General features: G+C 45.9%; 1 protein-coding gene across 1 annotated transcript in view; it reads right to left on the reverse strand.

Moving 5' to 3' along the window:
• Nucleotides 1-2436: 2436 nt before the first annotated feature.
• Nucleotides 2437-14113, reverse strand: part of TMEM256 (transmembrane protein 256) — a 49686-nt gene continuing 38009 nt past the window's right edge. Inside the window, exons 2-4 of the mRNA XM_068273849.1 lie at nt 9537-9574; nt 5186-5266; nt 2437-2691 (exon numbers count right to left, since the gene is read on the reverse strand). Coding sequence (XP_068129950.1) covers nt 2548-2691; nt 5186-5266; nt 9537-9574 — 263 coding nt within the window. The 3' untranslated portion in view covers nt 2437-2547. The remainder of the gene's footprint in view (nt 2692-5185; nt 5267-9536; nt 9575-14113) is intronic.

Below are 14113 nucleotides of genomic sequence, written 5' to 3' on the forward strand. Positions count from 1 at the left end.
AAACTGGCGATTAAAAGCCAGGATTGCAGCAGAAACGGCAAAGAGGGGCCCAGGAGATGACAGCGATTTGATTGGCATGTTATTGTACAAATCGGACAGTACAGATTCTCTTTAAAGAGAACCAGAGATGAAGCACCCTCGTGTATTTTATTACGTTTATCAGTGGGAACATGACAGTAAACACCTATCATGATTTTAGTTTTATTCTTCTCAGTCTAATCTATCTGTTATCAACTGTGATAAGAATCCACCGACTGATTCAGTCTAGGTTTGACCTGGAATCATTATAGCTGAGTCACTCTTCTGTGGAGTCTTTTCAAGCCCAAGCCTGCCACCTCCTGGCTCAGATTTCCTACTCAGAGCTGTTGATATGGGAGGGGCTGCTGCTGCCGAGAAAGAAGCTCTGAAACAGACAAGTGTATCTGTGTGCACTGTGCAGCCAGTCATTATCTACTGTATGCAGTTTCATTTCTATGAGAGACACTTCCTACAGGCAGCCACACAGCATACCAGAATAATAAAGTTGAAAGCAAACAGATGAAAGGCTGCAGCAGCCCTGCTTGTCTATAGTCTCATAGAGGCTAGACAGCACATCCAGAACCGTTTATAACCTGGAAGCAGAACAGGTATGAGCCGGCGGCCATATTGGATATTTCCTGGAGCAATAATAGATAAAAAAAACACTCAAAAAGGCACACCAGAGTGGCAAAATTATCAGGTAGAGCATTTATTATTTACAAGCTATCAACTGATATGTTTATTTTGTGTGAATCGTTCATCTCTGGTTCCCTTTAAGGTTTTTCTGCCAGGAAGTTTAAAGGGTCATTAGCTCTGTTCTGTTTCAACATTTTAAAATGTAGAGTGTAGTTTGTAAACTGAAAATAATAAAAATACGAGACTCCTTTCTTTGCTACCAATGTTCTGCTGATTATTCGTACTATAAAAACCTATTATATAATGAATTGTATGTAGTTTTGTTTTTTTCGCTTCAGTATCTCTTTAAGACATGATGACATGGAAATGACCGGTCAGAGAAGTACAGATGAATTGTCTGATAAAGATATCACATGCTTTTTCCATTAATTCTCCATATGGGAGATCTGTAAGGGCTCGTACACACGTCAGATTTTTGCTAACGACCGGTCGTTTGAACGTCCGGTCGGTTGGAGGTCAAATCAGGCGTGTGTACGGTCGGTCGTTCGGCTGACAAGACTGGATTTGATTGATTGTTGAAATCCAGTCTTATCAGCTGAACGACCGACCGTACACACGCCTGATTTGACATCCAAACAACCGGATGTTCAAACGTCCAAACGACCGGTCGTTTGCAAAAAATCTGACGTGTGTATGTACCTTAACTGTGACTAATGATTGTTCAGTTTTACTACTTCCATATACTGCTAGCATGAGGGCCAACAGATTCTGAATACTATGAACAGATTGTGTAGATAAGATCTCATCCTACATGGAGGTGGCAAAATTGCTTAATCAAAATTGGATGTGTGTACGCCCCTTAAAGCTCAGATTGTGAACACGGAAAGGAAGGCGTTTAGGAAGCAGAGCAGGTTACGCAGCGATTCATCACAATGATTATCCTCTGATTACCTGATAAACTTCCATGCCAGGTAACGATCACCCTGGTAGAACTAGGAGAACTCTTATGTCATAACTTGTGTGATGTAATCACTCCCAGTCAGGCTGCTAACAACGGTTACGACACAAGATACGGCGTATAATCACCCTCTGCTCAGCCGCTAATAACATTTACATCATAATCAGTGCAGAATAGCGGCACTTACCACTGCAGGAGGATTCCGGAACACCATCTCCCTGGATTCATATCTGCTAAGTGCTGCTGTGCAATGACTGCATGCTGCCTGGTTTCCTCCATCCTGCAATACCTGCACAAGCGAATATACAGAGCCATAGCTACAGCCAGGGGATACTACCCTGACTGTGGTGAGGACATTAGAGTGTAAGCTCCTCTGGTGCAGAGGCTGATGGGAGAGAATCAGTGATCTCTGTACAGTGCTGTGGTATATGTCAGAGCAATATAAATGTATAATAATAATAGTGTGTGGCTGTGGTGAGGACATTAGAGTGTGTGCTCCTCTGGTGCAGAGATTGATGGGAATGGATCAGTGATCTCTGTACAGCGCTGTGGTATATGTCAGAGCTATATAAATGTATAATAATAATAGGGTGTGACTGTGGTGAGGACATTAGAGTGTAAGCTCCTCTGGTGCAGAGAGTGATGGGAAGGGATAAGTGATCTCTGTACAGCGCTGTGGTATATGTCAGAGCTATATAAACGTATAATAATAATAGTGTGTGACTGCGGCGAGGACATTAGAGTGTAAGCTCCTCTGGTGCAGAGACTGATGATCAGTGATCTCTGTACAGCGCTGTATGTCTGAACACACAATCACAGCAATGTCAGCAATAAAGCATTTTATTACAAATAATTAGTTGCCATCCCAGCATATACATTATATACAGATGATTGGAATTATGGGACACTATACGTTATGGTCTCGGGTCAGCTTGTCAGAGGGCCATGGCAGCCCATCCCAGGATGAGAAGAGTGCCCCCATACGGTGCTGCTTTAGTGAAAATGGGGTCCCCGGTCAAAGCGTGGTAATAGAACGCCCCACAAAACAGAACCGTTCCTGAAGTCAGCAGAGATCCAGCCTGTAGGGGGAGCCAGAGACAAACAAACGGTATTACTGTACGCAATGTGCATAGACCAGACCCAGCCTGTAGGGGGAGCCAGAGACAAAACAAACTGTATTACTGTACTCAATGTGCAAAGACCAGACCCAGCCTGTAGGGGGAGCCAGAGACAGAACAAACTTAAGGCGGCCATACACTGGTCGATTTGCCATCAGATTCAACCAACAGATAGATCCCTCTCTCTGCCTTTACTGCAACAGATTGTGAACCGATTTCAGCCTGAAACCGATCACCATCTGCTGAGCTGCCGCTGTCGCCTGCCCCCCCCCCCCCCCCCCTCGGGAATCTTCTCCGCATCACGGCATCAGCATCTAACTTTCTGTCACTCAAGTGACAGCGGAAGTTCAAATAGAGCGCCCTCTATTTGTACTTCTGCTGTCACTGCAGTGACACAGGAAGTTATACACGGATGCCGGATGTCGTGATGCGGAGGTGATGCGGAGAAGATGCCACCCGGGAGCCAGGCTTCAGGTTATGTATACCTGCGTCGGTCGTACGCCGCTAGGGATGCGCTCCTTACCTGCGAGCGATCGACGATAATTTCCCGCACGGAGCGATCGATGGGATCGATCTATTTCGGGACGAAAGCGATCGAAATTTAGCGTGTTGCGTGAACGATTTGATAGCAGATTTGATCCCAGTGGTCAAATCTGCTGTTGATCGGCGATAATCAGCCTAGTGTATGGCCAGCTTTACTGTACTCTAGTGATGGTTAAGTAGATGCAAAGAACTTTGAGTTGATGCAAATGTATTCAAAATGTTAAATGTGCATCAACTCTAGGGATGATCAGACATGCAAATCATTCTGTGTTGATGTAAATTTATGCAAATTCTTACACAGATATTTGCATAAGACCTAAACTGGTCCATTTTCAAACTGCATACATTTGCATGATTTTGGAACAATTTGCATCCCATTGATCATCCCTAATCAACTCGAAGTTATTTGCATCTACCATCACTACTGTACTCCATGTGAATGCAGAAGATCCAGCCTGCAGTTAGAGCAGAGTCACACTACATACTGTACACACACCTGGGTGGGTAAACTCCATATTTTAGGGGTAGGGAGACCCCCAAGGCAACGCCCTCAGCCCCACTGGTTCCCAACACATTCATCTGGCGGGTCAGCAGTTGTGGCGGTCCCCTCTCTCTAACCTAAATAATGGTGGTCTTTTGAAGGCGCGTTCTGCAGATTAGGGATGATCAATGAAATGCAAATTGTTCTGAAATTAAGCACATTTTAATGCAAATGTATGCAGTTTGAAAATGGACCAATCAATTTAAACTCGGGTCCTTTTCCAAGCTGCATATATTTAAATAAAAATTAAAATGGAGGCTGCCATATTTATTTCCTTATAAGCAATACCAGTTGCCTGGCAGCCCTGCTGATCCTCTGCCTCTAATACTTTCAGCCACAGACCCTGAACAAGCATGCAGATAAGGTGACTGAAGTGTGACTGGATTAGCTGCATGCTTGTTTCTGGTGTGTGATTCAGCCACTACTGCAGCGAGAGAACAGCAGGGCTGCCAGGCAACTGGTATTAACAGGAAATGAACATGGCAGCCTCCATATTTTCCTCACTTCAGTTGTACTTTCAGTCAGAGCATCTGATCTGCTGCATGCTTGTTCAGGGGTTATGGCTAATAGTATTAGAGGCAGAGGATCAGCAGGACTGCCAGGCAACTGGTATTGCTTAAAAGGAAATATATGGCAGCCTCCATGTACCTCTCAGTTCAGGTGTTAATGAAATTGGAGGGCACCAGTACAGAAGAGGTGAGTAAAGGTGGGGGAGGGGTTGAAGTAGAGAGGGGGGGGGGGGTGGAGAAGGAATGTACATCCATTAATTCACTCCCCTCTTGTCACCCCTCAATGTGATCTGATATGGCCCAGGCTGCCCTCTAGCTGCAGATACTGCCACTACAATCACACAACCACTAATTCACATTCACACCTCATGATGGCTTCAAGGTGAACTGTAGTGAGAGGTATATGGAGGCTGCCATATTAAATTTCCTTTTAAACAATACCAGTTGCCGGGCAGCCCTGCTGATCTATTTAGCTGCAGTAGTGTCTGAATAACGCCAGAAACAAGCATGCAGCTAATACAGTCAGATCTGACAATAATGTCAGATACATCTGATCTGCTGCATGCTTGTTCAGGGGCTATGGCTAAAAGCATTATAGGCAGAGGATCACTAGGATATCCAGGTAACTGGTATTGCTCAAATGGAAATAAATATGGCAGCCTCCATAGCCCTCTCTCTTCAGTAGGGTCAGCGACACAATAATAATAATAATAATCATCTCGGGCTGCATGCAATCTGTATCAGGCTTGAAAGCGGCCAATCAGGTGCACCTGCCTATAACATTTGTATGAAATTTGCATGCAAGCTCTAATGATCAACATCATCCATTCACTTTCTATATGGGCTTTTACAGCAGACGTACCAGCAGGGGGCGCCGGCAGTGAGGCACGGCCAGCAAGGCCAGGCTGTGCAGGAAGTGGTACTGGTTCCCGGTGGCGTACAGCTGCAAACAAACACAGCAAGGAGAGAAATAAGCAAGTGTAAGCTCTGTGGCGACAGGATGCTTCCCTTCAGCTTAACATGAACATCAAATTTCACATTCACAAATGAAAGTTAAACTGTAGAACTTTATCAGAGTTGGCCACACACGATACAATAAAATGATCCGATTTTACAGTAATTCGATAAAAACGATCAGATCTCTCGAAAAAAATCGAAAGCTTTTTTCATTCGACCGAAAAATCCGATCGGATTTCCCGTTTTTTTCGATTTAAATCGGATCTGGAATGCCAGATATTTCTCTTCAATCTCTACTAAAGATTGTATGGTGTGTGTTGGATTGTTAATGTAGTAATATACACATGCTAGCAATTCTCTCTTAGTTTCCAATCATTTTTATCATAATTGGGGGAAAAATGAACATAGTGTGTGTGGTACATTGGTCATATTTTTGAAATGTTACAATCAGTCAAAAAAATTGATTTCAATTCTTAAATTGAACAGATATTTAAAATATTGTATGGTGTGGGGCCACCTTTAAGATGGCCACTAACGGTACAATTTCCTGAACGATTGACTATTCAATACCATTTTTGTGGTCGATCGGAAAGAATTGTCCGGGGCCATTAATGGAGAGAAAAATAACCAATCTGATCAGACCAGAAGAATTGTTTGAAAATTTGGATCGGTAAACCGATCAACGGCAGTTTGGGAGATTGTACCATTAAAGTGAACCTAAAGTCACTTAAAAAAAACGAGATTAACTCACCTGGGGCTTCCCTCAGCCCCCTGCAGACGATCGGTGCCCTCGCAGCTCCGCTCCGATGTCCCAGGACCCGCCGGCGAGCACTTCCGGTTTGGCCGTCACCAGCCGACAGGCATGGGAACGTGAGTGATTGTTCGCGTTCCCAGCCTGTATATCGCCCCCTATGCTGGTGACGGCCAGGAGGTCGCAATAGCAGCATAGGGGGCGATATACAGGCTGGGAATGCGAACAATCACTCGCGTTCCCATGCCTGTCGGCCGGTGACGGCCAAACCGGAAGTCGTCGCCGGCGGGTCCTGGGACATCGGAGCGGAGCTGCGAGGGCACCGATCGTCTGCTGGGGGCTGAGGGAAGCCCCAGGTGAGTTCATCTCATTTTTTTTAAGTGACTTTAGGTTCACTTTAAAGCGGACCTGAACTCAGAACTTCCTCTCTGCTCTGAAAGATAAGCAACAGCATAATAACCGATAAAGAAAAACATTTCCTTGTTATAGTTGATACAAATCCTGCAATAAATCTGCAGTGTGTCTACTTCCTGCTGTCATGGAAGCAGACGGTGCATCTGTCTATGTTTTCCTTCTGTCCTGTGCAGTTCAGGTCTACTGTAATGGGCACCTTAACTACCTAAAGACCGCCTAACGCCAATTGGCATCAAGTCCTGGGGCTGGCTCTTGCAAGAGATCTCCGCTTGGTAGGAGGAGCTCCGTTCCGCCTTTAGTCTCCCAGAGGCGATCACCGCTCGGAGACTGTTAGACGGCGAAACCGCTGTCTAATTAGCTTGTACAGCGCTGCAATCTAAGGCAGCGCTGTACTGGGGACAGCCGTGTCATTCGGCTGTCCCCCTGGGAGACAGGAGTATTAAAATATACAGAAAAATGGCAAAAATAAAAAAATAAAAAAAACACAAAACAAATATTTATAAAAAAAAATACATAAACATCTGGGGGGTGATCAGACTCCACCAACAGAGAGCTCTGTTGGTGGGGAGAAAAGAGAGGGGGGGGGGGGGGGGAAATCACTTGTGTGCCGAGTTGTGCGGCCCTGCAGCAAGGCCTTAAAGCTGCAGTAGCCAATTTTGCTAAAAATGGCCTGGTCACTAGGGGGGGTTAGCACTGCGCTCCTTAAGTGGTTAAAAGGTGGCCCCACACACCATACAATTTTGTATATCTGTTTTCAATTTGAGAATTGGGATACATTTTCCGCTTTTTTTTTTAACATTTGAAAAATCTAACCATATGTATCAACCAAGAGGTTCAGTTTTTCCCCAATTTTAGGAAAAAAATTCAAGGTCTCTAAATAAAAAAAAAAAATTGGCAATCTACCCAACCTCGACTTTTTCTAAAAGAAATGTTTAGAGAAATCAGCCACCCCGATCAGCTTCTATCAGTAAAACCGGAAAATCAGATCATATTCCTCACCTGAAAAAAGAAATCTAACTTTACATTTTTCTGTACAACGGATCATTATATCGGAAAAAAAAACCCAGGATATTCTAATCTTTTTATTATATTACGATCTTCAAGGTGCCCATACATCAGACGATGAACGGGCAGATCGACTAAGAGACAGATCTCCCGCTGATGGAAGAGAGCTCTGTTCCTTGCCCATATACCACAGGCCGATTCCCAATCAATCTCCTGCTGAAATTGGCCTTGTGACGCCGCATCTGCCGCTTCGGCGGCCCAACGCTGTCCCCGCTGATGGTCAATGTGCCCCCCCCCCCCCAGGACACTATACATTACCTGTCCGCGTCTGCCGCTGCCCCCGGGCGCCGTCCTCCATCCATACAGGAGCCCCATGAGGTTGCCGGAGTAAAGTGGGTTGCCTGTATGGAAGGAGAATGGCGCCCGGAGGCAGCGGCAGACACGGACAGGTAATGTATCATGCACGAAGGGGGCACACTGGACATTGGGGGTTTTGTGGTGTTTGTTGCTTGTCCCGATATCGCTTGCCGTTACTACTGTGCATCCTCCGACCACAGCGTCCCAACATCGTGCAGCATGTCCGACCCATTCATGCCACTAATTTCATCATGCACTTGGCACCACCCATTTTCATCCACTTCCATTATAATAATCCAATCCGGATTGTTGATCAGCAGCCAAGTCTCCAGACTTATGGCCACCTCTTATGCTGCGTACACACTGGCGACTACGGTTGTTTGAAACAGCTCATTAACAGAACTTTAAGGGGCACAGACTAACCAGCAAGCTCATGGTGACCCAGAACTCATTGGGGTGTGTAAGGGACTACAATGGTCCTAAAAGCCCCCTTACTAAGATGTTAAGAAAAACAAAAGTTTGCTTTCCTAAAACAGAAAGAATTTGCGATAATTCAGGTTGGAGTGAGCTCGAGATGTCTCCCAGGCACCACTGCTGAATATATGCAAATTAACCATTGTACCCTTAGAAGCTAAACTCACCTCCAGAACCGCTGGAATGCAATGATGTGTCAGCTTGTTAATATGTACAGAGCCATAATAATCCAACATGCATACAGACTGTTTCGGATTGTTTGATCCTCATCAGTGCATGGCATGGATTAATTTGGCTCTATGGAGTAGGGCTTGTAAATCCGAGAGGCACAGACTAACCAGCAAGCTCATGGTGACCCAGAATTCATTGGGGTGTGTAAGGGACTACAATGGTCCTAAAAGCCCCCTTACTAAGACTACAATGGTTAATTTGCATATATTCAGCAGTGTTGCTCTGGGAGACATCTCAGGCTCACTCCAACCTGAATTATCGCAAATTCTTTCTGTTTTAGGAAAGCAAACTTTTGTTTTTCTTAACAGAACTTTACCCAACGATCATTAACACGAACGACAAAAGAACGACATCGGGAAGATGGAAATATCCAACCTGACGGATCGTATCTACCGACAATCGTTACAAAACTATAGTGTGTACAGACATCGGCCGAGAACGATCGTTACAAGGGCCAATGCGCCTGCGTTGAATTCTGCCCAGCTTCAGTACTTCCTTTATAGCTCGGCCGTAAAGATTGTTACATTGCTCATTTCAATTAAACTTTGTTTTCAAGTTAACAATCATATATTTGTATCTATTGTAACTCCATGTCAGTGTTTTTTTTTTATTTTATATAAATATGTACGCAACATTTCCTTCTGATCGTTCTTTTCTGCGAGAACGATCGTTAAAATGTGTATGATGATCGCTGCATCCCATCGTTGCATTCCAATCTTTCCAATATCGTTCGTCTGGCAACTATCGTTCCTTGCAAAAAATAGTTATCGCAAGTGTGTACGTAGCATTACACTTTACCGATCAGCCTCAGTCTGTTTCTCCAGGCTGTAGTGTCGCAAACCGCCATCTCACGTGCAACAATGGCTTCCCTCCCGCAATACACCTCCAGCCAGCCGACCAATGGGTGCAGGCCGTCACTGTGTACCCGCCCCTCACTGGAGGCGAGCTGTGGAACAGACAAGGTGTTCTCCAACCCTCCCCCCCCCATCCCTGGAGGCGGCCTGCGGGACAGGCGAGGACTCACCTCTTTCAGGTAATCGTCTCGGTCGCTGCGCCGGAATCCTGCAAGACACACAGACAATAAAAGATCTGTCAGTGAGGGAGCCAGTGCTATACATCACGAGCCTGGCTACACAGGAAGTGTCAGGCCTACATGCAATTCACTTTTCTCCTGAGTGGTATTATCACACCTGGCCATAACATGCCTTTTATACCAGCAGAAAGCAGAACATGATTTTGATTACTATGTACTATGATGTACTATTTCACCAACTGTTACTTTAACCGATACTTTTTCAACTGCAAACAGCTTAAAAAGGTAAAAAGAATTATCTCTTAGAAAACTCTGGAGAAAAAAACCTGCCGCTAACCTTCCCCGCCGCAGAGCCGTGATCTGCGCCAAAGGAAGTCAATTATTTCGGGCGCAAGGCATGTGGATATGCAGATTGCAGCATTGCATAGCGGATAGGCCTTGGCGCCTCCATGCGCCGAAATGTAGCTTCTTTGCCGCAAATAGCGCCCAACATAAGAGTCACAATTTGCAGCAAAGATGATAAATGTCATCACCCGGAGGCACGGGATAGCAGGAGCCGCCATGTGCACAAATTTCCCTGCTTTGGAGCCAATCGTGGCCTACGGTGGTGCCCTTTTTTCGGTAAGTGCTCCTGCGTCCTTTTTTCCTGGTATATTTTATACTAGCTTCAGAGCTTTCAGTAAACGAACATTCCATAGATATCACCTACCAGGACTAAAGTTATCCCCACCTGTGATACACGATAGAATGTAAATTGGGGTCAGGAGAGGTTTTACACTGGGCAAACACTGACTAAATAATCTATAAGGCCTGGAACCCACTGAAAACCGCAAACGCAAAACGCAACCGCTAGCGTTTTGTCTGAGCGGTTTGCATGCGGATTCATGCGCGTTTTTGGTCGTGTTTTGCAACATTGTATTTTTATCCCCAGCGGGGATGCGTTTTGCGTTTTTATCCTGATTGGTCCTGTGAATTATTTTTCATTTTGTTACAGTGTGCTTAACCGCAAAACGCTAGCAAAACCGCTCAGTTTAGGTTTTGCTGAGCGTTTCTGCTAGCGTTTCAATACTTTACATTGAAGCGCTAACGCTACCAAAATGCTGCAGGTCCTGCGTTTGCGTTTCTGTGGAAACGCAAACGCTCCTGTGGAAGTTGCCCCATCCATTAACATTAGCCCAGCGTTTTGGCAAACTGCTAGCGTATCGCAGTGCTGCCAAAACGCTGCCAAAAGCGCTCCTGTGGGTTCCAGCCCTTAATGTAAGAAAAAATAAGCCATTTCATGTATCATGTTATTTTCATTACAGGTCCTCTTTATTTGCAGTGAGTTTTGCACACATTGAAGGCTTGATAATCCAGAGGTAAGAGGATGTGACACCCAGGACACGACTATTGCACCCATCGGCGGGCCGGGACCACAGCAATGGCCTAGGCCTTCTCTCTCTCCTCCAGCGCGACGTCCCTCAGAGGAGCCATCGTCACAAGAGGGGAGCCTTCATCTTATCCTGCGTATGAATTACAGGATTATAGGATGCAGACAAAGATTGCCAATCCCCTGAATTCCCAACAATCCAGCCATCTCCAGCCATTCCCCACTAGAGGGAGGCAGAGCTCCATCTTCTGCTGGCGGCTCCTCTCTGGAGACCGTTACTAAAGAGGAGGAAATTGATGTTCTGCCATGTTGTTCTTTGTGAGCGAGTGAAGATCTCAGTTTCCTCTGGCTCCTCTATTCCCACCATTATTGCCTCTCGCAGGTAAAAGTCTGGCCTTCTGCGGCTCTGATCTATGCTGCCCCCCTCCCCCCACATACTTTGATTATGGACTCTTCATTTTGGCCTCAATTCTGGTAGCTATGTGAGGTAAATATTTGTCTGTAGGTAAAATACCTCATGAGGTGTTTTCCTCTTTTTTTTAGCAATTCTGAAAGATTTTTTCTCCATTTCCGAACATGAGATAAAATATGAGGTAAAACATGTGGTAAATGCATAAAGTGAGGTAAAACATGAGGTATTTCAGCGGTCTGCATGTAGTAAATAAGCATTCTTTAATTATCTTCCATAAGTAGGGTTGCCAGGTGTCCGGTTTTACACCGGACAGTCCGGTTTTTGTGCACTGTGTCCAGTGTAAAAAAACATGCTAAACCGGACAATTAAGTTGTCCGGTTTTAGAGCCCCCCCGCAGCGCAGGAGGAGAACAGCGCAGCAGAGAGAGAGCTGGGAGCAGCGGTGGAGAAGGGGGGCAATCTCCCCCCCCTTCCCTCACCTTAGGGTGCTCTCTCTCCCTTGCTGTCTTCTCCAATATGATGTGCAGGGCTGGCGAGTGGCTGCGGGCGGAACTTACCTCTGTGTCGCTCCAGCGCCGGAAGTTCGGGTCCCGCAGCCGCTGAGAATCTCATTCATGAGCCGGACAACACTATCAGTCTGAATAGTGTTGTCCGGCTCATGAATGATTCGGATCTTTGATCCGGATCTTTTTTGAGTCGAAACTCAGCGGCTGCGGGACCCGAACTTCCGGCGCCTGCGACACAGAGGTAAGTTCCGCCCCCAGCCACCCGCCAGCCTGCCCTGCACATCAATATTGGAGGAGACAGCGGGGGAGAGAGACAGCACCCTAAGGTGAGGGAAGAAGGGGGGGGGGGGAGATTTTCCCCCCGCCCCTGGCTACCTATTCTGGGCACAAATAGCCCCTGGCTACCTATTCCGGGCACATATACCCCCTGGCTACCTATTCTGGGCACATATAGCCCCTGGCTACCTATTCTGGGCACATATAGCCCCTGGCTACCTATTCTGGGCACATATAGCCCCTGGCTACCTATTCTGGGCACATATAGCCCCTGGCTACCTATTCCGGGCACATATACCCCCTGGCTACCTATTCCGGGCACATATACCCCCTGGCTACCTATTTCGGGCACATATACCCCCTGGCTACCTATTCCGGGCACATATACCCCCTGGCTACCTATTCCGGGCACATATACCCCCTGGCTACCTATTCCGGGCACATATACCCCCTGGCTACCTATTCCGGGCACATATACCCCCTGGCTACCTATTCCGGGCACATATACCCCCTGGCTACCTATTCCGGGCACATATAGCCCCTGGCTACCTATTCCGGGCACATATAGCCTCTGGCTACCTATTCTGGGCACATATAGCCCCTGGCTACCTATTCTGGGCACATATACCCCCTGGCTACCTATTCTGGGCACATATACCCCCTGGCTACATATACTGGGACATATATACCCCCTGGCTACATATACTGGGCACATATATCCCTGGCTACATATACTGGGAACACTGGCTGTTTGTCATTATGTGCATTTAGTGGTGAAAAGCTGTCTCTTTTGTGCATTTACTGGTGAAAAGTTGTGTCTTATTATGTGCATTTACTGGTGAAAAGCTGTGTCTTGTGCATTTACTGGGGAAAAGCTGTCTCTTATTATGTGCATTTACTGGCGAAAAGGTGTCTCTTATAATGTGCATTTACTGGTGAAAAACTGTCTCTTATGTGCACTGGACCAGTACTACTGGTGAGGACAGTTAGTGACATGGCTATGTACTCTGTAATGTGCTGCAGAAGATGTCAGTGCGATATAAATACTATAAATTTTTTTTAAAAAAGCCCATTGCTTAGCCCCACTCTACATAAAAGTGCGCTTCTGACTCCGCCCCTAACTCCACCCATAACTCCACCCCCTGTCCGGTTTTCTCCATCAGCCGACCTGGCAACCCTATCCATAAGTTAGGATGGTCTTTGGAAGATTTTTTATTTGAGGGTGGGGGGGGGGGGGGGGTGTAGACTGTGGTCCTCAAGAGGTTAAACTGATCAGTAATTTATGTACTAACATGCCCCCTAATTTCCATGAGAATAGTCATTTTCGGTAAAATGAATGCAAATTACCTCATGAATAACCTCATAATTAACCTCACGAGGTAAAACATGACTAAAATGTACCAGAATTGTGAAATGTCATTACCTCATAAGGTAAATGGCCTCCCATGAGGTAATTTGTTTGATAACCCTACCAGTATTGAAGCCAATGAGACGTACAGTGAGAGGAATATGGAGATAAGTCAAGACTTAGAACATTTATATGGCGTTTTTCTCCTGGTGGACTCAATGCACCAGAGCTGCAGCCACTAGGGGGCGCTCTATAGGCAGTAGCAGTGTTAGGGAGTCTTGCCCAAGGTCTCCTTTGACACTGACTGCCAGGTATAATACAATGTGCAGTCACAGATGCAGTGAAAGGTATGCAGTGGCTGGTATTACAATACAATGTGCAGCTGTCACACAGGTGCAGTTAACAGGCATGCTCGGAGTGGTATATTACACAGCGTGCGGTCACACAGGTACCGTGAACAATTATGCAATGACTGGTATTACAGTTGTGTTCAAAATTATTCAATTCAATTCTGTTTCATCAGTCCACAGAACACTACCACAAAAGTTTTGGGATAGTGTTCTGTGGACTGATGAAACATAATTAGAACTGTTTGGGCCCATGGATCAACGCTATGTTTGGAGGAGGAAGAACAAGGCCTAGGAAGAAAAGAACACCT

Source organism: Hyperolius riggenbachi, chromosome 3, assembly GCF_040937935.1.
Source record: "Hyperolius riggenbachi isolate aHypRig1 chromosome 3, aHypRig1.pri, whole genome shotgun sequence".
Classification (NCBI taxonomy): domain Eukaryota; kingdom Metazoa; phylum Chordata; class Amphibia; order Anura; family Hyperoliidae; genus Hyperolius; species Hyperolius riggenbachi.